The sequence below is a fragment of the Podarcis melisellensis genome, assembly GCF_964234715.1.
Source record: "Podarcis melisellensis genome assembly, chromosome: 3".
NCBI lineage: Eukaryota > Metazoa > Chordata > Lepidosauria > Squamata > Lacertidae > Podarcis > Podarcis melisellensis.
The window spans coordinates 47,343,740-47,365,949 of record NC_138530.1 but is presented as its reverse complement, the minus strand read 5'-3'; the positions used below and the strand labels follow the sequence as shown (position 1 = coordinate 47,365,949).

General features: G+C 44.5%; 1 protein-coding gene and 1 long non-coding RNA gene across 2 annotated transcripts in view; one reads left to right on the top strand and one right to left on the bottom strand.

Moving 5' to 3' along the window:
* EGLN1 (egl-9 family hypoxia inducible factor 1) overlaps positions 1-17,640 on the bottom strand; it is a 28,829-nt gene extending 11,189 nt beyond the window's left edge. The window contains exon 1 of the mRNA XM_081906908.1: positions 16,204-17,640. Within this exon, the coding sequence (XP_081763034.1) occupies positions 16,204-17,202 (999 nt within the window). The 5' untranslated portion in view covers positions 17,203-17,640. The remainder of the gene's footprint in view (positions 1-16,203) is intronic.
* LOC309367579 lies at positions 1,832-5,998 on the top strand. Its single transcript, XR_014167238.1, has 2 exons — positions 1,832-3,455; positions 3,490-5,998. It is a non-coding gene; the product is annotated as an uncharacterized lncRNA (long non-coding RNA).
* Positions 17,641-22,210: the final 4,570 nt, after the last annotated feature.

The window sequence follows — 22,210 nt, the reverse complement described above, 5'->3', positions numbered from 1 at the left end:
GGAGATACTTAATAAAATTTTAGCCTTGCTTAACATCCTATTGGATATAAGTCCATAGACTCTGGCCCTGATAAAATTATCAAATCCTCAAGTTTCATTGACGGCATCATTACAAGCAAGACACATGATTGGGAATAGCAAAGGATTTTTTGCTTTTAAATTATCAACTGAATTTCCACCACCCAGCTTCATTGGATGACCTTGGTTCTAGTGTTATGAGAGAAACTTCTCTATCCACTTTCTCAACACTACAAAAATGTATCTTTTGGAGATAAGGCAAGAAGAACTGTATGGTTTTTCCAAGTGTGATCCCACCTCAGATTTCTGTAAAGGCCCCAGTAAAACTGGCAAATGTTATTTTCAGTCTTGCCTATAATGATCCTTAGAGCAGAATCTATAGGTCAGAGCTTTTCAAACTTTTCATGCTGGTGACACCCTTTTTAGACATGCATCATTTCACGACACAGTCATTCAGTTTTACTAGCAAGCCGGAGGTTAAACTACCGGTATCCCCTTTCCAGTCCCGGGAGAGGTGCAGGGAGTGTTCGCGCAACACACCTACTAACGTGTTGCGACACAGTTTGGAAAGCTCTGCAAATCCACTGCACTCTTCACCACAACCCCTATCTTTCTCAGTTAAAGCTAGCTCATATCAGGGTAAGCATGAATACCCAGCACCAGTCCAGAGGTGGAACACTGTCTGCAGTGAATTTCTCTGCCCCCGCATGCTTCTTAATGCCTGGGCTGAGTGCACCTGAGCTCCTTCGTGGTTCCTCAACCTGCAAGAGCCTGCTTACTTGTCTCTCTGATTCTCAGGACCTGAACAGTAAGTCAGCAGGCTGCTACATCCTTCTCTCCCCAACATGCTGCAAGCCTAGCCATACAGATGCACTGCTGAATAAACAAACACAATGTTATACAGACCTTTAGCTCAAAAGTGAAGAAATAGTGCTTCAATTCAAGTAAGCACAACTGAAGCTTTTAACACCCACCTAGAGAGGCTGGCTGAGAGGGAGAGGCATTCTCTACAATGGTGTCCTCTCCCTTTTCCTTCCTCCAACAGGCAGGCTGTTTATCTTTTGTAATATTGTACAATGGTTTTTGCCTTCAGGTAGGCTCCTAGTCCAATCTCTGTCCAATGCTTCCCAGGCACAGGGCCTGAACAAATCCAAAATACAGATATCATTCGAAATACTGGTTTTATTATATGAGCTCATTCTAATTCAATCTGGTTCCACTGGATACAGTATGTTTCCCCATATTCTGACCCCTCTTTTTTCTAGATCTTTTCTGCGTTAATTTGTTGATTTATTGATGATTTTTTTTTAAAATTAATATATATAAATATTTTAAAAAACTTTGTACGAAACCAAAGACTCTTCAGATGGTGTTCCTGTTTGGGGGAGGAAACTCTTCAAATATTCTTTCCTCTTTTTCGTTTTTATTTTATTATTATTCTGGTTCAGTTTGATTTCCTGCTATCAAGTTGATTATTTGAAATTTCTACAGAAGACATAAGAAGCAATCCTATAGATGCTAAGACTGCAATCTTATAAATGTTCATCTGGCAGTAAAAAACCTTGAACTCACTTCTGAGTACACATGCATAGGAAGAAGAGGAGGAGGAGTTTGGATTTGATATCCCGCCTTTCACTCCCCTTCAGGAGTCTCAAAGCGGCTAACATTCTCCTTTCCCTTCCTCCCCCACAACAAACACTCTGTGAGGTGAGTGGGGCTGAGAGACTTCAGAGAAGTGTGACTGGCCCAAGGTCACCCAGCAGCTGCATGTGGAGGAGCGGAGACGCGAACCCGGTTCCCCAGATTACGAGACTACTGCTCTTAACCACTAGGATCACACTATTACAAGCCTTATTGAACCCTGCTTCAATAAATGTGCCCGGGATAGGGCTATTAGTATACTTGATGACCCTAAAACATTCTAGATGACATAGAGTAACTAAACACAATTTAAAGCAGGTATTATAGTATCTGTCGGAAGCTGAACAGGCAAAAGGGTTTAGTGAGAAGGAAGAAGCTGGGGCAGAAAGCAGTCCTAATGTAGAGGCAGAAGGTGGGGGGCAGGAGACAGGGATGAGGCAGGCTGCTGAAGAATCCAGGGAGTTTCCCTCTCCTGCTGTGACCAGCTTCCTACACCTGGTCAACCAGAACATGCAGAGAAATGAAAAGAGCAGAGGAGAGATTAGGTGTGCGCAGACACAATCTCCAATTGCTTGGGAAAAACCCTGCAGAGGAGGGGACTTGGGCAGCTGTGGAAAAGTGGGGACCTTCAGTCTTTGCAGCTGCCTCCCTGGGGCAAGACCTACTGGGAAGAGTAGCTGAGATCACTAGGCCTCCACTGTTTTTGGTTTCTTTGAATAAGGAGTTAACTTCACTGACACCAATGCTTTTTATTGCTGACCTACACCTGACTCCGGCTCCTGATATATGCAGACCTTAAATTGTAGTACAATTTAACCATGGATTGATGAAACAAATCAGCTTCATAAACCATGGTTTGTAGCTGGCATTTCTCAACACACAATTGTTAGGATAAATCATACCTTCTTGTTTTGTCTGGACTTATCAAACAGCAGTTAATAGAAAATGGAAGTGAAAACTTCCAGTCTCCTCCTTGCAAGGGAAGAGGAGTGGGTGAGAAAGCAAGGCCAAGACATACTGTAGCTCATTCCTGCCATGATAAACCGTTATGATGCCCAAACTGGCTTCTACTGTTCACATGCTCCTAATGTGTCAAAATTAGTTTGCTTTTAAAATTTGAGAAACACATTTATAGAGCAGACTATATCTGATAACTCATGCTTTCTCCCATCTAACATTTTCAGTTGCTTATAAAATTGGGATTTTCAATTTGCACAACTGAATAAAATACTATATACAAAAGTATTCCACTTCCTTTAAAATCCACATTTTGTACCACACACCCTTTATGTCAAAATAAGCAGGTTTCCTTCCCTGTAGAGAACAGCTACAAGGCCTTTTCCTGTCAGACACTGAACAAGCATAGTAGTGGCTTAAACAATATGACATTTCACCAGCTGTGTGAGGCTAAGACAGTAAACTTACTTCATGAATTTTCTGCAAAACAGTTGCATTTTCTATTCAATATTACAAGTTAATAATTATTTTCAGTAATATTATGAATTGTAAAGCCCTTGTCATCGTTTCTGTGATTTAAATTGCGTGACTTTTTATTATTATTAACCAATTTGCAAGGAAGATTGACTCAAAGAAGAATATTGTGACATAAAAATATAAGGACTCAAGACTTAATAAAACCTGTGTTAGATGCATAAATAGTTGTCTTCATGCTTCTAGGACCCTCTCTTGCAGTTCTGATAGGAGGCATCACCCCTGGTTCACAGAAGACACCTGTTGCAGCAGAAGTGGCTTAAGGCCCTCACCAAATACAGAAATAAGCCCATTTTAAGAACTTTGTTGCCATGGCAAGGGAGTGGGAGAGAAAGCAAGACTCTTTTTATCGGCCTGCCTGGCTCAAGTGACATCTAGAGCCTGCCCTCTTGGACTCCATCAGCAGCAAGCCACTCTGTATGGGACAGCAAGAGACAAAAGTGGCCCTGGTTTTTCTTCCCTTTTTCTCCCTATTTGGGTCTCTCTTTCTGTGAACACCATAATACTGTGTTATACTTTGCTTACTTTGGGATATGTTGCATTAACAAATGCAGAAAGGGCCTATAGAAATTTAAATATGAAACCCTCTTTAAATATTTCCAGAAAAACGCCCCCCCATATGGCTTCTAATTATTGGTTAACATGCAGGATAGCACCTCTCTTGCCCCAGAGACTATATTTTTGACAGCTTTAAAAATAGGGCAAGTACTAATTAAGCTCTCCTACGAACTGTGGCATTGGAAGACAGAGAACACAATGTTCTGGATTCCATCCAACAGTGGGAATCAAAATACTCATACTTTCCTCTCCTCTCCCTTGATTCACTCCTTCAGGAAGAGGAAGTCTTATTTGTGGTCATTACAAATCAAATTAATAGCAGTGTTTTCAAATAGTAGAGCTTTTTCAGACTTTCAATATATTCTAAATTCCCTCAAAAATACTAGGAAGGGTTTAAAAACTAGACTTTAGGTATAACAAAAAAAGCCTAAGATTTGAAAAATCCGTGCTGCATTAAAAGGGGTATGAAGGATTAGCCTCTACTCTAACAAAGACAGAAGATTTCTTAAAATGAGAACATTGATTAAGAAGTGCTCTATTTTCTGCCAAAATCTGTGTCAACTGGACGTAAGTCAGTCTTTGGATGAGAGGAGATGTGCTCAGTGTTCGCCTCCATAGAGAACGTTTCGGATGATAACCAACATTTTGTGATTGGACTTCCACTTGTGCAATGAGACCTGCTCTTCCTCCCCCAGCTGTCCCCCCTCAACAGCCCAATTTTTTTCAAGAGTTTTCTGAACCTATGGAGCAGATTTTGGAAGCACCGGGGGCTGCAGGGGTGAGGTGAGAAAAAGAAGGCCCTTGCATGCATGGAAACCCTTAGCACACAGGAGTGGATGATAATCTAGGAGAGAAGAAACAGACAGAGTGAACAAGACAGTTGAAAAGCCAAAACAGTTTGGCATATAGTACAGTAAAAATCCTTTGTTAAACTGCTTCCTTATTTGGGATCATGAACAGGCACCTGTTGGTACAACACAGCTCCTTCTTCCCTCCATGACCCCTGTGCTCTGGGGAAGATTTTGGAGGTGCACAAAGGAGGGGAGAAAGAGGAGAAAATGGAAGACCCGTTGTGCAAAAAGAATTTCCTTGTGCAAGAAGGGAGACATTGTCACCCATTGTGATTACTTTGGGGGTAATTCTCGCTAACCCTCAATTACATTTCAATCCCTCTCACAAACATAAGGTTTTTTCCCCATGAGAAGCACAAAGGTGACATGGAAGAAAAATCAAGTGTCAAGGGCAAGGCAATGTATAAAGTAAAACAATTAATTAATTTGTCTCATGGAAGGGCTTTTGATCCAGCAGATACATCAACTAACAGAAGAGTGGAGGCAATTATTGCTGATTTCCTTTCCCCCTGCAGCACCTACTTCCAACCTGTTCTCCCAACTCTAGTTGGGGGTGGGGGTGGGGGCAGGGCACTGACAGTGTAAGGCAGGGGTCAGCAAACCTTTTCAGCAGGGGGCCGGTCCACCATCCCTCAGACCTTGTGGTGGGCCGGACTATATTTGGGGGGGGGGGAAATGAACCAATTCCTATGCCCCACAAATAACCCAGAGATGCATTTTAAATAAAAGCACACATTCTACTCATGTAAAAATATGCTGATTCCCCGACCATCCGCAGGCCGGATTTAGAAGGCAATTGGGCTGGATCTGGCCCTCTGGCCTTGGTTTGCCTACCCATGGTGTAAGGGAAAGAACCAGCAAAAATAGTGCCCCTCCTCTTCCTTTAGCAGATGCCTCCACTAAATCAAAAGCACTTCGAGAACTCAAGGATATGCACATATAGTTTATAAGGTCCGGAAAATTAACATCTGCTTAGTATTGTAGACCGATCTGTGCTCTGAGATTACCTATGATCTCTGCATAATAAAGCTGCTCATTTTTTACTGTAGTGAAAACTATCTTCTTTTCACACTGGCAGTTTCATGAGTAGATTTGTCCCCCCATAATGCTACTCCTGTTGGGATCCTGGTTATTTAGGGAAAAGAACCAACCATGTAGTATTTGTAAATTTTTGTTTCAATTTATACTATTCAGGGTTTGTCAACAACTGGTGAAGGGAAAAGAAAAAATATCCAATGGCAAGTCATTGATTCTAAAATTGGATTTGATGAACGGAGTGGAAGTTTTGCCCTACCTGTCTATGGAAGTCCACAGAAGCCCCTTTTCATTCAAAAAATAGGTGGCTCCTCAACTGAGCTAGGAATGCTCTAACATGGTCTGCTCTTTGTAGTTAGGGAACCCCTATAAGCTTGTGCCACAATAAATCCATCAGGCCTTTATAGTGCCATAATTTTGTCACAATTAAACTGCACAAATACCTTCTAAACTGTAACACAACTGCGGTTTGTATTCAACAAAATCAGAATATATCCACTGAAATAAGGGGATCTAAGTTAGTCACATTCATTGATTTCACTTCGTTTATTCTGAATATGGCTAACAGTGGCTACAACTCTGAATCCTTTTCAGCACTTTGACAAATATAGGATCCAGGTCCTGAATGCCCTCTGAAGTAATAATAATAATAATAATAATAATAATAATAATAATAATAATTTATTATTTGTACCCCGCCCATCTGGCTGGGTTTCCCCAGCCACTCTGGGTGGCTTCCAACAAAGATGAAAAATACACTAAAATGTCACATATTAAAAACTTCCCTGAACAGGGCTGCCTTTAGATGTCTTCTGAATGTCAGGTAGTTGTTTATCGCTTTGACATCTGATGGGAGGGCGTTCCACAGGGCGGGCGCCACTACCGAGAAGGCCTTCTGCCTGGTTCCCTGTAACTTGGCCTCTCGCAGCGAGGGAACCGCCAGAAGGCCCTTGGAGCTGGACCTCAGTGTCTGGGCAGAACGATGGGGGAGGAGACGCTCCTTCAGATATACTGGACCGAGGCCGTTTAGGGCTTTAAAGGTCAACACCAACACTTTGAATTGTGCTCGGAAACGTACTGGGAGCCAATGTAGGTCTTTCAAGACCGGTGTTATATGGTCTCGGCGGCCACTCCCAGTCACCAGTCTAGCTGCCGCATTCTGGATTAGTTGTAGTTTCTGGGTCACCTTCAAAGGTAGCCCCACGTAGAGCGCATTGCAGTAGTCCAAGTGGGAGAAAACCGGAGCATGCACCACTCTGGCGAGACAGTCTGCAGGCAGATAGGGTCTCAGCCTACGTACCAGATGGAGCTGGTAAACAGCTGCCCTGGATACAGATTTGACCTGTGCCTCCATGGACAGCTGTGAGTCCAAAATGACTCCCAGGCTGCACACCTGGTCCTTCAGGGGCACAGTTACCCCATTCAGGACCAGGGAATCCTCCACACCTGCCCGCCTCCTGTCCCCCAAAAACAGTACTTCTGTCTTGTCAGGATTCAACCTCAATCTGTTAGCCGCCATCCATCCTCCAACCGCCTCCAGACACTCACACAGGACCTTCACCGCCTGAAGGAAGGTCTTCTACTGTTTCAGTTAAATAGAGAAGTACAATGGAACCTCAGGTTAAGTACTTAATTCGTTCCGGAGGTCCGTTCTTAACCTGAAACTGTTCTTAACCTGAAGCACCACTTTAGCAAATGGGGCCTCCTGCTGCTGCCGCGCCGCTGGAGCACGATTTCCGTTCTCATCCTGAAGCAAAGTTCTTAACCCAAGGTACTATTTCTGGGTTAGCGGAGTCTGTAACCTGAAGTGTATGTAACCTGAAGCATATGTAACCTGAGGTACCACTGTATACATTTGGGGGAAGGGGAAACTCACACCTTTATTTGTTTTTTGGCTGGCTTTTTACTAACTAAATATCTGCCAAATATGGGCTATTTCAAATCAACAGTTTCTACCATATAGAAAAGAGCACTAGATTTAGATGGGCATATACTTAAAGTTTATACAAACTTCAAAGCTGTAAGTCAGCAGTCCATGTTGTATTTATGTTTTCAATACAGTTAATCTTAAATCCTGAAACACTCAGGCTAGATCCCATTTATAGACTCACTGAGAAATGTCAACAAAGGGCATGCAAAACTAATGGAAGACTGGTGGAGCAGAGTGCCCAAGCAGCAGCCTCTGTGGTTGAGCATAGTCTAAACACTGCCAACAATTGTCAAGTTTTATTCCACTATACAACACTGAATCTATACATATGGCTGGTCTCCAAGATTAAATAAGGCTTTAAGCAAGAACAAAAGATGTATATTTTAGCTGGCAGGCTAACACTATCATTTTCCTTTAAACCACATTCTCATATCCCAACTGTTTGAACTTCAGAAAACATTTCTGATTAAAGCCAGGTTAGCAGTGTACAAGCAATACCAAAGCTCCTCTATGGCTTCCTCTGCCAACATTCTTCATTCTTAAGACAGCAACATTCCTTATGTTCCATTTCTGGCTTTTATCAAATCAAGGCTATGCAATGGAGGGCAATTCCTGCATCCTTTTTAACAAAAAGAGGTTGATAATGAAGCAAATTACTGACAAATAATCACAGGAACTACTTCTTTGCTATTCTTATCATCTATGGTCTGAGAAACAAACATTAATTTTAGGCACCATTGTCATTTTCTAATGTTATATTTATTACGCATTATGTAACTTATGAAGAATTAGTGCACAATTTGGCTGTTTTCCCTTCCATATTTCCTTTTGAATCATGTGCACATTTAGATTTCAAGTCTGCAGATAGGAGATGGTACTGTTTTATTTGGTTTATATAAAGTTTTAGATGGTTTACAAATAATAATCTAACTCTTTTTATAAGAATTACTCAGCACTGTCACTCAGTTAGAGTTTCATTTCCAAGCGCGCTCGCGCGCGCTCTCTCTCTCTCTCTCTCTCTCTCAAATAAATATTACTTTCTGAATGGGAGCTCAAGTTTGAAATGGAATAAAAAACAGTGCTTATATGTCTACATTTTATCAGCAGAGTGGCATAACTTGTTCACAGAACAAGGGATGAAGAGCCGTTGTTCTACAAAGTTCAAAGCACCAATGAAGTTCAGTAATACAAAATGATGAAGTGTTCTAGAAAGCAGTGATGTGAGGTGGAATTTCTTTCAAGTGCTTTCTTTTTTCTGTAAAATAAGTTAATTAGTAACAATAACTGGATATCAATTGCAAATACAATTAGACAATCTTCACTATTTCCAGGCTGTGGAATCAATATATCATGTAATTATAAATTAATTAATTAATTTTGTATACCATCCTATACCACAGATCTCGAGGCAGTTCACAACATAAAATCACAATATAAAAAACAGAAATACATTATAAAAACAAAGATAATAATCCTCCCTTCCACAACATATTTTAAAAGGGCATCAGATGTCAATCAGCCAAAGGACTGGTTAAAGAGGAAGGTTTTCACCTGTTGCCTAAAGGCGTTTAATAAAAGTGCCAGCCTTCTTTGGGCTGTTCTATGGGCTGCTAAAATTTATTAGCATATCAATAGTTTTCATTACCATTGTTGTTTTCTTCTATTTAAAGAACTGCAAGGATGGACATGCCTGGGTATGCATCAACTCTGTGTGGGGTCTGAATAATGAGGCAAATCATAGAGATTTCAGAGTTCTCTTCCCAAGGTGAACTATGTTGTCAATAACCAAACCCCTTGGTCAGACAGCGGGCCCACAAGAATATATGTATTCCAATTAAAAATCTATGCAGTATAATATCCCCCCCACATTTCTAGTCAATTACATGTTGTATATTGATACAAGGGACGTGGGTGGCGCTGTGGGTAAAACCTCAGCGCCTAGGACTTGCCGATCGCATGGTCGGCGGTTCGAATCCCCGCAGCGGGGTGAGCTCCTGTCGTTCGGTCCCAGCGCCTGCCAACCTAGCAGTTCGAAAGCACCTCCGGGTGCAAGTAGATAAATAGGGACCGCTTACCAGCGGAGAGGTAAACGGCGTTCTGTGTGCTGCGCTGGCTCGCCAGATGCAGCTTGTCATGCTGGCCACGTGACCCGGAAGTGTCTGCGGACAGCGCTGGCTCCTGGCCTATAGAGTGAGATGAGCGCACAACCCTAGAGTCTGGCAAGACTGGCCCGTACGGGCAGGGGTACCTTTACCTTTACCTATATTGATACAAAAAATTAACATGGGTACTTTTAAAAGTTTTGTTTACTAAATGTAAGTAAAATAAGTAAAACCACCCTGAAGAAATGTGGAGTGATGCGTGTCTGAGGAGAGTGCATTCTCTGTGGCAGCCCTTAAGTTGCAGAATTATCTTCCCACAGAGGTACATCTGGCACATTTATTATACAACTTTCATTATAGGCTGAATATACATCTCTCTACTATGGCCTTTGACACCTGAGAGATATTTTTAGGACCCACCCTGCTCTTCTGATTGTAAATTGTCTTAAATGATTTACCGTAAATCTTTTGATTTTTACATTGTTGTAATCAGCCCTTCAATCTTATGGTGATGGGAAAGTAAGAAATCAAAATCAAATCAAATAGTAGTAGTAGCAGCAGCAGCAGTAGCAGCAAAATATTCTTTTTTTGTGCAACCTCAGCCACTATTTTAGATTACGTAATCCTCACCTCCACAGCCCCAGGTCCATACCTGCTGCAAACCTGCAGCAAACTAGTCAACCAATATCAATATTAGCTAACATTTTATTTAGCAAGTTATACGAAGTTTTATTAGCTCAAGCTGTTCTTATCAACTTGTGAGGTTTCTGTTTTGTTTGTTTTTCTTTACAAGGCTAAAGGACAACTTCCTTCACAACTGACCAATAGGATTTTAATTTCAATTAACAAGCTTTAGTCAAGATTCCTGCCTTGTAGGGGTGGACTTGATGACCCAAGGCTCCCTTCCAACTCTAGACTTCTAAGCAATAATAACATACTTAAAGATTTTTTAATTTTAATTTTACTTTCAGGTAAATGTTAACCAGCTAGTGGAGAAATGGAGATAATAATGCAAACAAAGCTCTAGTGCAAACTGATGCTTTCATTGCACTGAAAGTCAGCCACATTTACTAGAATACTAATTAAAGAAAACATGCAGTAATTCAAATTCAACACTGTTCAATATCTGGACCACAGTACTACCCACTGAAGTTACATGCCATGACAATTAAAAGGCTTTCCAAGCCAAAAAACCCCAAAACCTGTGGTCTAACCTCATCAGCAATGGCCTGTTACAGAACTGGGCTCAGGGTAGCCTGCTTGCAAAAAGGTCTTTTAACCTTCTTTAAAATTCCGATCTATAACCTAACAAATCAAACCAGGTACAGGAAGACATTTTTTTAATTCCTTTCAAAACCATTTAGTTTTATTGGCTTTATACCTATTTAACTAAAACAAGGAGGTGTTTCCTGCGTATATCTAAAACAGAGGTTAAAGGTAAAGGTAAAGGTACCCCTGCCCGTATGGGCCAGTCTTGACAGACTCTGGGGTTGTGCGCCCATCTCACTTAAGAGGCCAGGGGCCAGCGCTGTCCGGAGACACTTCCGGGTCACGTGGCCAGCGTGACATCGCTGCTCTGGCGAGCCAGAGCCGCACACGGAAACGCTGTTTACCTTCCCGCTGGTAAGCGGTCCCTATTTATCTACTTGCACCCAGAGGTGCTTTCGAACTGCTAGGTTGGCAGGCGCTGGGACCGAGCAGCGGGAGCGCACCCCGCCGCAGGGATTCGAACCGCCAACCTTTCGATCGGCAAGTCCTAGGCGCTGAGGCTTTAACCCACAGCGCCACCTGCGTTCCCTTTAAAACAGAGGTTAGGAAGTGACAATAAATGACAGAGTCAACACAATAAAACTGCAAGCTCACAGCAAGATGTGATAAGTGCAGGTAGCCACAGTGATCCGGAACAAATAACCCCAGAAGTAGTACAAGGGTAATATTTTGGTTTGGCCCAAGTAAAATGCCTTACACAGCGTCAGATCACTGGTCCATCTAGCTCAGTATTGTTTACACCACCTTCTCCTACCTGGTGACCTTCAGTTATTTTGGACTACAATTCCAATCAGCCCCAGCCAGCACAGTCAATGGACTGGGATGATGGGAGTTATAGTTCAAAACACCTGGAGAGCACCTCAGTTAGAGAAATCTGGCTTACACTGACTGGCTAACAGCAGCTTTTCAGGGTTAAAGGCAGAAGTCTTTCCAAGCCCTAGTTTGAGAAAATGTACCTGGGAACTTCTGCATTCAAAGCATGTGCTTTACCACTGAACTATGTATTCTCTTGCCCCATATACTAAGCAAACCCAGAATGTGTTGACTTGCCTTCTGTCAGTGCCATTTTCATCTGAACACACAGACTAGTTGCACTGGTCTATTAGACTTGAAAATCTACAACTTCCAAATATCCAAGAGGTGCAGCACACTGTTAGGAACAGGACTGGCAACTACAATTTTTGGGCTGAAAACTAAGCGCAACCAAAATGAGGAGCCTTGTATAGGATGAAGAGAAACGGTGGTAATGGCAGCTGTTCCAAGTGGAAAAGTCAACGGATGACAAGTGCCTGAAAGAGTTTTAAAATGGCTCTTACTGGTTTGTATTCCTTTATTCTTTTCAAAAGGACATCTTTATTTCAGTTCCCCAGACACAAATCAGGTATTTGCTCATTATGAATAGCCAAAAACCCTTTAAGGCAGGCACAGGCATACTCTGGCCCGCCAGATGTTTCCGACTACAATTCCCATCATCCCTAGCTAACAGGACCAGTGGTCAGGGATGATGGGAATTGTAGTCCCATACATCTGGAGGGCCAGAGTTTGCCCATGCCTGCTTTAAGGTAACATAATGCTATACAGAAATAATATTGTCAGAGGAAATATTCAAAAATGGAATTTCTGCATGATAGTGTCCTGAAAAGATGTTCACAAGTAGTTAAAATCAGTTAGAATTTTTTCTAATACAACAGTGCTTAAGTTAAAGCTATTTTAATGACCACCTATCTTTTACTAATCCTGGGGCCTGTAAATAGCCACACACCTTCAAATGAAATTTTTTACTGATACCAGTCTTCTTGGGGGGTTTTTAAATTTCATGCTTGACCTATCTGCTTGACATATTTGCTTTGATAGCAGGACTGGTCACTTCTGCGGACTTGTCTGCAAGACTGGACTAACCTAAGTCTGAATCTTTTTACATATCCACTGCCCAATATTAAACATGTTAACACAGGTCTCTCTCATTTGTGACATAAGCACACTTTTATTAAACCTGTTTAAGATACACAGTTTCATTTCCCTACACACATATTAACCTACAGTACTTTTAAGAAGTTATCTGCCTCTCTGCTCCATAATCCTAACATTATATTTAAATGCTTGGTATGCCTTTAAAGGAAGTACAGTAAAGTCTGCTTAATAAGCTGTATTTTTTTTTGGCAAACTTTTTTCCAGAGGAAGTTTTACACTGTATATGTTAAGCACCTTCTTATCTAGCACTTTGTGGATGGCTACCTCAGCAGCTCCCATGTGCTTAAGCCTGGGTGCTTGTATAGCTCAAGTCTCACAATTTAGGAGAGCGCATTAACAGTTCAATCCTATACACATCTATTCAGAATTAAGTCGCAATGAGTTTAATGGGATTTACTCCTAAGTAAGGGGGTTATGATGTTTCACACTATCTGCAACCAGTGTTTGAAACTCCCATTGTTCTAGGCAGGTAATTTCATTAACGTAAGCAGTTTCTGAATTCTGGGTGCAGTACAGCACCTAAAATTTCAGATTAAAACTGCAAAGTGGAAGGAAAGGAGGACCTTTTTATGCCTCTCCACTTTCAGCTACTCTTTGAAGACAGGAGAAGAGACCTTCTTAAGAATATTAGGGAGGTGGCAGGAGAAGAACTAGATCATGTGAAAAATGAAACAAAATTTTAGCTGCAGTTCATTCATTTTCAGCTTTGTATTCTTGTTATAAAAAGTGCGCCTAGACATTCCGTTGTTGCGCCCATAACCGAGGTTTAATATGCCATTTAACTCCTAGCTTTCGTATCTGTTTCTAACACTGTCTGCAATGTTTTGGTTTTTTTACAGCTAACAGCCTGCTAGATATTGTATCAAAATATAAATATAATGTGGTCCCTGTACAGAGATTTATACGTTAAATTAAAGGGGCAAGTCTATGGCAACTGTCAACAGAATATAGAATCAGCATTGAAACAGATTATGCAGGCCACAAAGGCACAGCTAATCGCATCAGAAGACTAAAGGTGAAACTGTATCAGAATGTTTAGAATAGAGATATTTCAGAATATTGCTTCATTAACTGAAGGGCTCCACAATTCACAACAAGAAATCTGAGATGATCCTTTGCCCCTCTACAGCCCCAAGATGTAGTAGGCATACTTGTGACATTGAATGGATTTATAGAGCCTTTCTCTCTTAATGATATTCTGATGATTTAAGAAGTTCAGCTCCCTGTAATGTCTAGGTATGTTGCTACCTTATATCAATGTTCACATTTGAAATTAGTCATGCTGAGTTTCATGCCAAACACTGTTGCACAATTAGTTTCCACTGATATTTAGTAAAGGTACAATTCTGCTAATTTTTTTGTAATTTAATTAAAGCCTAGTATATCATATTGTCTCATACTGAACATGCAGGTACAACTGTTAAATGACAGCTTTATTTGCATGTTCTTTATAACAGTGGTAGATGGGATCAGAACATCTTCCTAGATAGTTTATATTCTCAAGGTTAAGTTGTTGGGTTTTTTTTTAGTAAATATGAATTCTGATTAAAATGGTTCCCCTTAAAGGGCTTTGCTACATGCTGCTGAGAGAGCAGAACTATCAGACACATGCACTAGTTTCAGATATCAGTTCTCACCCAACCTTATCATATCGGTTACAGGTCAGAAAAAAGCAACTGTGAAGTAGTCCTAGATAGTACTGGCAGTTGTACCACCTCCAGCTAGGTTGACAGAACCACAGAAGAGAAATTTTATTTGATAATATCCAGGTACAATACTGTTCATGTGATGATGTATGATGGTGACAGCACTTATATGAGGAAACACATAGTTCTTAACAATAGCTTTATTTTGTGACTATCTTGATTTTAATTCTTATCACAATACCTAGCTTTAAAAATGAAATATTACTGTGCTACTAAAATTACATAATCCCTAAACTCCAAAATCCATAGCTGGCCAAGTGTCACAAAACTGCAGTAAGCTTTTGATTTCTCCAGAATTCACCACCAGGCAAGATGTTATACAACTCAGGGGGTGGGGTTAAGGAAAAACGTTATTTCTTGCCTAATTAAGAATTCTGGAAAATCCAAAAGCTTGCCACAATTTTGTGACATTCTGGATAGTCCTCAGAAAGGTACTTGACCAACTGTAGATTTTGGAGTTTTTTCCCTTATGGATCAACATCGCTAAGTTTGCTTTTTATGACTACTGTTGGTGCTGAGCACTAAAGTTTTGATGAGTGGAGTATCCGGGGGTGGTGTTACGTTATTATAGAGCGCTGAATTGCTCCTGGCATTTGAAACTTTGATTTGATGGCCAACATATCCTATTTTAAATGCTGATAGTATATAAATATTATCACACCTCTGCAACACATACCTTGATAAATAGGGGGAGAGGCACTGAACCTCCAGGAACATCAACAATATGCGAGGTTGGTTCATTTCAAAGCTAATTAATCAGAGACACCAAACTGAGGAGATACACACCCAGTTTTGAACATGGCACGATCAAAACTGATTCAGTAGTGTCACAAATCCAGCAATACGCCACACTACTATATCATCTTTTTATGACTTATTCTCCTGGACTACTGGACTCTGTGAAGCTTTATATTTTCAATAAAGTTTTTAGTGCTTAAAAAACACCTGACTATAATACCTCCACTTGTTGCAAGGCAGAAGCGAATTGCCTAAAAGTTAGCAGTAGAGCTGACACAGTTAGCAGTCAGGCTCTCAAGCTGACTATAAATACAGTAAGTCTTTGCTGGGACTGATGGACAGAGTGCAGTAGCTCTTTATGAATGGAAGGATCCTACACTACTTCTTCCCTGACCACACCCATTTGATTTGACTAGTAAAGCAGTGTCAAGTTACTGTGGTCCCCTTACAATCACAGCTACAAGCCAGTGTAGCACAATCACAACAGTATTAATTATATGCTTAGGGAATCAATGCAGTAATATTATATATTCTCAGCATTCCTCCCTTGTGGACCTGAAAACGTGATATGGATAGGGCTGCTCGAGTTGTAAGCAAAAACAAGTTTTGCCAGCAAATCCAGCTAAGTTTAACATTAACTATGCATTAGGATAGCAACCTTCAAGAATGTGGGAATCCTTCTCTGACTCTAGCCCTCGCCATTGTCACTCACCAACCATTTGAGAATCTTGCCTTTTAAGCTGCTCTGAAATATAATATTCCTGAAAATAAGCGTGACTAGGGAATTCAATAAAGAGGAAGGGGGAGCCACCATCGGCCAGTGAATGTCGTGAACTTGCCGCAGGTGGAAGGTTTAGAGATGGTGAGAGGGGGGAGGAGGTGGTGTCACTCACTTTCGTCCTGCCGTTGATTTTGTAGTTGCCCAGCTTGCCGTTGCAGTGGCGAATGAGATCGTCCATACTGTTCATGAGCTTCCCGATGGTCATGCAGCCGGGCTCCTTGCCTTCCACCCAGGTGATTTTGTCGCCGCGGATGTCCCGAGAGGAGTCGCTCTTCTGGCTGACCAGCTGCCCGTCCGTGAAGTGCCCGGTGTGGTGCAGGGCGCGCACCTCCTGCTCGATCTGCCCGCCCAGCTCCTTGCCGAGGAATTCGTCCACCACGCAAATGCCGTGCTTGTTCATGCAGGGCACGATGTACTCCAGCGCCAGCCGCTGCGGCACCAGGGACTTCATCTGCCCGTTGGGGCGCAAGGACTCCTCCGCGCTCAAGTTGGACTTATCCCGGTAGAGGAGCGCCGCCTTCCCGGCTCCGGGAGCCGCCGCGGCCGCTTCCTTGCCCTCCTCCCCTTCCTGCCCTCGGCTCTCTGGCGCCACTTTGGCAACGTGGTTGTTCGTTACCGCCGCCGCCGCCGCGGCCGCCTTCTTGTCTTCCGAGGTAGAGTCCGGCTGCGGCTTGGCCGGGAGCGCCGTTACCTTCTTGGCGGCGGCGGCGGCTGCCTCGTCTCCTTCTCCTCCTGCGGAGGGCTGGGGCGAGCGAGCGTGGCCGTGGTGTCGCTCGCCGCCGCCGCCGCTCCGGTGCTGAGCAACGCCCCCTCCAGCCGCCGCCGCCGCGCTGGGCTCGCTCCCCCGGCAGATGAGCTTGTGCTTCTTCCAGTCCTGGCGCTGGTGCTCTTTGCTACAGTAGAAGGAGCTGCGGCAGCGCCCGCAACGCAGCAGGTTTTCCATCTTCCCGCACAGCTCGCAGTACTGCCGGTCCCGCTCGCTGCTGGCGCTGCAGCCGCCGCCGCCGCTACCACCGACACTGTTACTGTCGCCGCCGCCGCCACCTTGTCCGGCCCCGCCGCTGTTGCCGTTGCCGCCGCCGCCGCCACTCCCACCGCTGTCATTGGCCATGTTGCCGCGTCCCCCTCCTCGGTCGCCCCTGCTTCTCCTCGAGCGGCCTTGGGAAGGAGAAGGAGGCGAGCGGCTCACTTCATCATGGCCGACCCCAGTCAGCGCTGCGGCCCCCGGCTGCCTCGCCCGCCTCCCGCTCCGCTCCTGGTGGGCGGAGGACAGTCGCCACCAAAGCCCAGCGCCGCCGCCGCCGCCCTCTTGCCCGCCGCCGCCTCCTCCTCCGAGGCTCGCTTCTGTCACCGCCTCATAGCGGCGGCGAGCCTCGGTGGCGGGGCAGGGAAGCAGCCCCTCTCCCGCCGAGACTGCCCGGCCCTTTCCTGCCCGGCCTCAGCCTGCAGCGCTGAGGGGGGGAAAGCCGCCGCCGAGTGCCGGCGCGAGCCCCTCGGCCTGCCTGCCTGCGCGCCTGCCTCCTCCTCACTCGCTCGCTCTGGCTGGAGTCGAGCGCGGAGGAGGAGGAGTTTGCGCCGCCACTCACGGCCTGCGCTCTGCACGTACGCCACTTCCAGTCAGCCCGCGCGAGAGGGGAGGGGGCCCAGAGGGCTGCCTCGCGCGCGCGCCTGCCTGCCTCCGAAGCGGGCGGGGCGGCAAAAGTGAAAGGGGGTCGCCGCTGCCGCCTCCTCAGCAGAGGTGGGCTGGGAAGGCCTTGCCACGCGCGGTTGGCGGGACTCTACCCTCTCTTCCCCTGTTTCCTGTGTGAGGAGGGCCGGGGGAGAGCGGCCACATGGCCGTGGCTCAGAAGGGGTCCTTTCGCTGTTGGGCTGAACGGGTCTACTACTTTATAGTTCTTATTCGAAGCTCGAGGTCCACCAGCCAGAGGTAGCTGAAAAACGGAGAGAGGGGAGGAATAAGAACGTTTCGTATTACTCGAGAGCAGTATAGGCTCGAGTAAACTGTTCAGCATATGCTACTCAGCAGCTGGAGGAGTGAGCTCAAAGTTCTTTCACACGCACAGTGAATCACACCTCAAGCTTTCCTGTTATTCCTGTCTAATTCAACATTCAGAAGACCTGCTCCTTGTTTCTTGTTGCCGCAAACCTTTGGGAGTCTTGCTGATCTACTGCAATGATTCTTTGGTTCTAACTCGGCTGGAGAGCTAACAAAAATGCATCCAGAACTACCTTCTGCCAAGAGAACCTGATGCCCCTTGCGTCAATGATGTCCTTTGCGTTGTCTCAAGTCTTGCATCACATGGAATTGAAAGTGGAGTTTCCTTAATTCCAGAGGTTGGGGGCACACTCCCTGGCACAGATGGGTAAACAGTGTAGTAGCCTTGGTTTTGAAAAAGATGGATCAGCTATACTAATAGAGAGTCTAATGTATCCATCAGGTGGCATGGCCACTACCCATCTACCAGTGCAAAAAAGCTGCATCCAAACCCCACTGAGAGGGGTTGAGGCTAGAGAGTGGGGAAGCAGCCCCCAGCAAGCCTGGCTACCATGTCCAAGGGGCCTGGACATATCACCAGGGAGGTGTCCAAGCATTTCAAGCGGATTCATTAGAGCTGGGAGTTGCCTTCCATCCAGAGGGTCCCTTGCCAGCTGTGGTTGGGCTCCACATGAGCTGAGGCAGTCTCGGCCCTGCTGCCACCCTGGGACTTCCCCAGGTTGCAAGTCGCTCTGACAACTCCCACAGCAACTTGCCACATCCCGCATGCCTGGTCTCATCAGACACAGAGCTGCTTGTGATGCTGGAGTGCTCACTTTGCAGGGAGGCACATGGTGTGTAACCCCTGAATGCCCACCTTCCATGGACCTGTGTCTTCCTCCACAGAGCTGCTCAGCAGAAGGCCTTATGTTACTGTGCAGCTCTATTGGGCACCTTTTCTGTTAGCATATGTGCTAGATCAACACATTTGTCATCAGGAAAAGTTGCACTGTGCCATCCCCCAATACCTGTGGCCCCTTCCCTGTCTGACATTGAGTGCCTTCGGTCCCTTTTTTGGGCAGGAAGGGAATCGAGGAGCTATGCTGCTCCTGACATCCTGCCCCAGCAATGAGGAGGAATGTAAAAGGGAGCCCACTGCCTTTTTGCCTACCCCCTGCTTTAAGCCTCCACTCCCCCCCCCCTTTGCCATATACATTTTATCTGTCCTGAATTGTCCAACATACAGCTTCATTGGCTGTCCATGAGTTCTAGTGTTATGAGAGAGGGAAAAGCATATATCCACCTTTCCGGGATGCGGGTGGCGCTGTGGGTTAAACCACAGAGCCTAGGACTTGCCAAACAGAAGGTTGGCGGTTCGAATCCCTGTGACGGGGTTAGCTCCCGTTGCTCAGTCCCTGCTCCTGCCAACCTAGCAATTCAAAAGCATGTCAGAGTGCAAGTAGATAAATAGGTACCGCTCCGGCGGGAAGGTAAACAGCATTTCCGTGCGCTGCTCTGGTCCGCCAGAAGTGGCTTAGTCATGCTGGCCACATGACCCGGAAGCTGTACGCCGGCTCCCTCAGCCAATAAAGCGAGATGAGCACCGCAACCCCAGAGTCGGCCACAACTGGACCTAATAGTCAGGGGTCCCTTTACCTTTTATCCACCTTTCTACACCATGCATAGCCTTACACACTTCTACATGTCACCTCTTACTCATCTATCCTTTAAACTAAAGAGCCCCAGATGTTGTAACCTATCCTTGTAGAGGAGACTCTTTCCATGGACTCCACTCCCCACCCTTTGTGAGTCCACCTCCTCAAAACTACTCTTCTTCCTCATCATTGCTACCCCTACTTTCTTGCCAGGTAGAGAGCTAATGAGCAAGCAAGCAGGCAGTGGCACCTATTGCTCCTCCTCCTCACCACCACTACCATCAGGGCCTGGGCCAGAGTGACAGACACAAGCAGGCTGCAATGGCTGAAGAGGAAGAGCAGGTGCAGGGGGCTCTTGTCAATGAGCCCCTGCTGGGGTGTGGGTCCTTGGCAAATGCCAAAGTATGCTGACCTTTGATGCCAGTTGTCTCCAGGAAGGGAATGAATGGAGGAAAAAGGGGAGGAGGGAAAGGTATTGAAAGTTGAGGGTTGTTAGAAGGGAGGGAACAGCTGTGTTTTTGGTGCCATGGGAAGAGGTTGCTTTTCAAAAAGGCTACATGCACCTATTTAGAAAAGTGGACAAGACCTTTATCAAAAACATTTTTAAGTGTGTATCACAGAGAATTGTACTTTTTGGCATTTGTGGTGTCAATAGGTGCCTGTGATAATCACATAGCCGCCTTATATCCTCCATCAGTACAAATATTAATGCTACTAGTGTGGGATCGGGTCATGCCAGCAACAACAGGTTGTGGTCTGAGTACAGTGGTACCTCGGTTTACGAACTTAATCTGTTCCGGAAGTCCATTCTTAAACCAAAACCATTCTTAAACCGAGGCACGCTTTCCATAATGAGGTCTCCCGCTGCCGCTGCCCTTCCATCGTTCGGATTCTGTTCTTAGACCAAGGTAAAGCTCTCAAACATGACCACCTCACTTTGCATTGTGATGTTTAATACAGTTGCCTCATATGCCATGTTGCTGGCTCACTTTGTGAAAAACAATGTTAAATAATTAATCATTAATCTAAATCTGGTTTCTATCTCTAGTTTCCTCCTAAACTATAGTGATTGTTGCCCTGATAAGGGTTTTCATTTCTGTTTCTATTGTTGAGTGAATTACTGACAATAAAGGGCTAAAAGTACTGAGCCCTGATACCTTCCCTCTCCCCAGGCCACATCCCTTAGTAGCCATGCTTTGAACCCTCATTCAGTATATTTGTCTGGCTGGAATGTGTCCTTGAACTCTGGTAATACTTCTTGTTTGCTTGGATGGAGAATACAGAGAAGTGTGTGAAGCTGCATAGAAACTCGCCTACTATACAAAGATAAAATTCACCTTTGATTTTGGTTCCACCCACTACCAGCATGAGGAAAGTTGCTGTGAGGGGAATATGGAGGTGCTAACAGAATAGGTGCTAACTCCTCAGAACTGTCTTTTGGCCTAGGTGTGAAGAAGAGCTGGATTTTGTATGCACTCGCACTTTGGTGTCATTAGCACATCTCCTGGTACCTAGTATCTTTAGAAAACATCCCAGAATTCCAGGTAGGTTTGTTGGAATGTGTGCAGAGGAGGTCTGGGGATTAGAAAATAAATCATTAAGAATAAACCTTTCAACATATTTCCACAGGATTCTGCATGTTGGACTTGCTCACTTGGAGGAACTGTGACACAGAGTCTTTCAAAACACAGCCTTGCTATGGAGAAAGTGAAAGAACAAAGAAAGGGAAAAAGTTATGTGCAATATAGTAGCTCTCCTGTCTTGTGATAACCAGATTAGATTGAGATTGGGAAAATACAGCAGATAGTGGAAATCATAAAAGTTGGAGCACAAATAGGACCTGTCTTGTGATAAGGGGACCATTGCAGCAGCATAGCCAAACCAGTTGTGACTTCCTGCTGGGTTTCCAGCAGCATTCAGGATCCCCATAAACCCCTAGAGATGTTTGCCATCTCCCCTTACCCATGGGACCCAAGTCATCTGCCTCATTTCAGTAGCCTTATTTTATTTTGTCCTGAAAGCCCTAATGATCAAAGAGGGAGGGTTTGGAAGTTCTTAAGACATGTGAATTTGATATTATTGCCTTGATAATACATAATCTATTAGTAATGCACCCTCACTCTGCTGAAAACGAATGGGCTTGGTCTTCTCACGACAGGCTAGGGAATTATTTCATTTTATTAGAGCAGGTATGCTTTCTGTATGATAATTTTATTCCTAATGGGAGATCATTTGCTGAATTATGGATGTTGCTTAAACTAAAAGTGCCACTGGAGCTTGCACTTAACTAGGGCAGGATGCAACTTCTTCCTTGTGATTGGCATGTGCTGGGATCATCACTGACTCACACACACAGGGACTTTTCCTGCTCACCACAACTTCCTCATGGCTCAGAGCAAAGCCAAAATACATACACAGCTTTGGAGCTAGCATACAGAGTTCTGGCTGAACGGAACAACCAATTACTTTGTTTTTAGCATCAGGTGTTT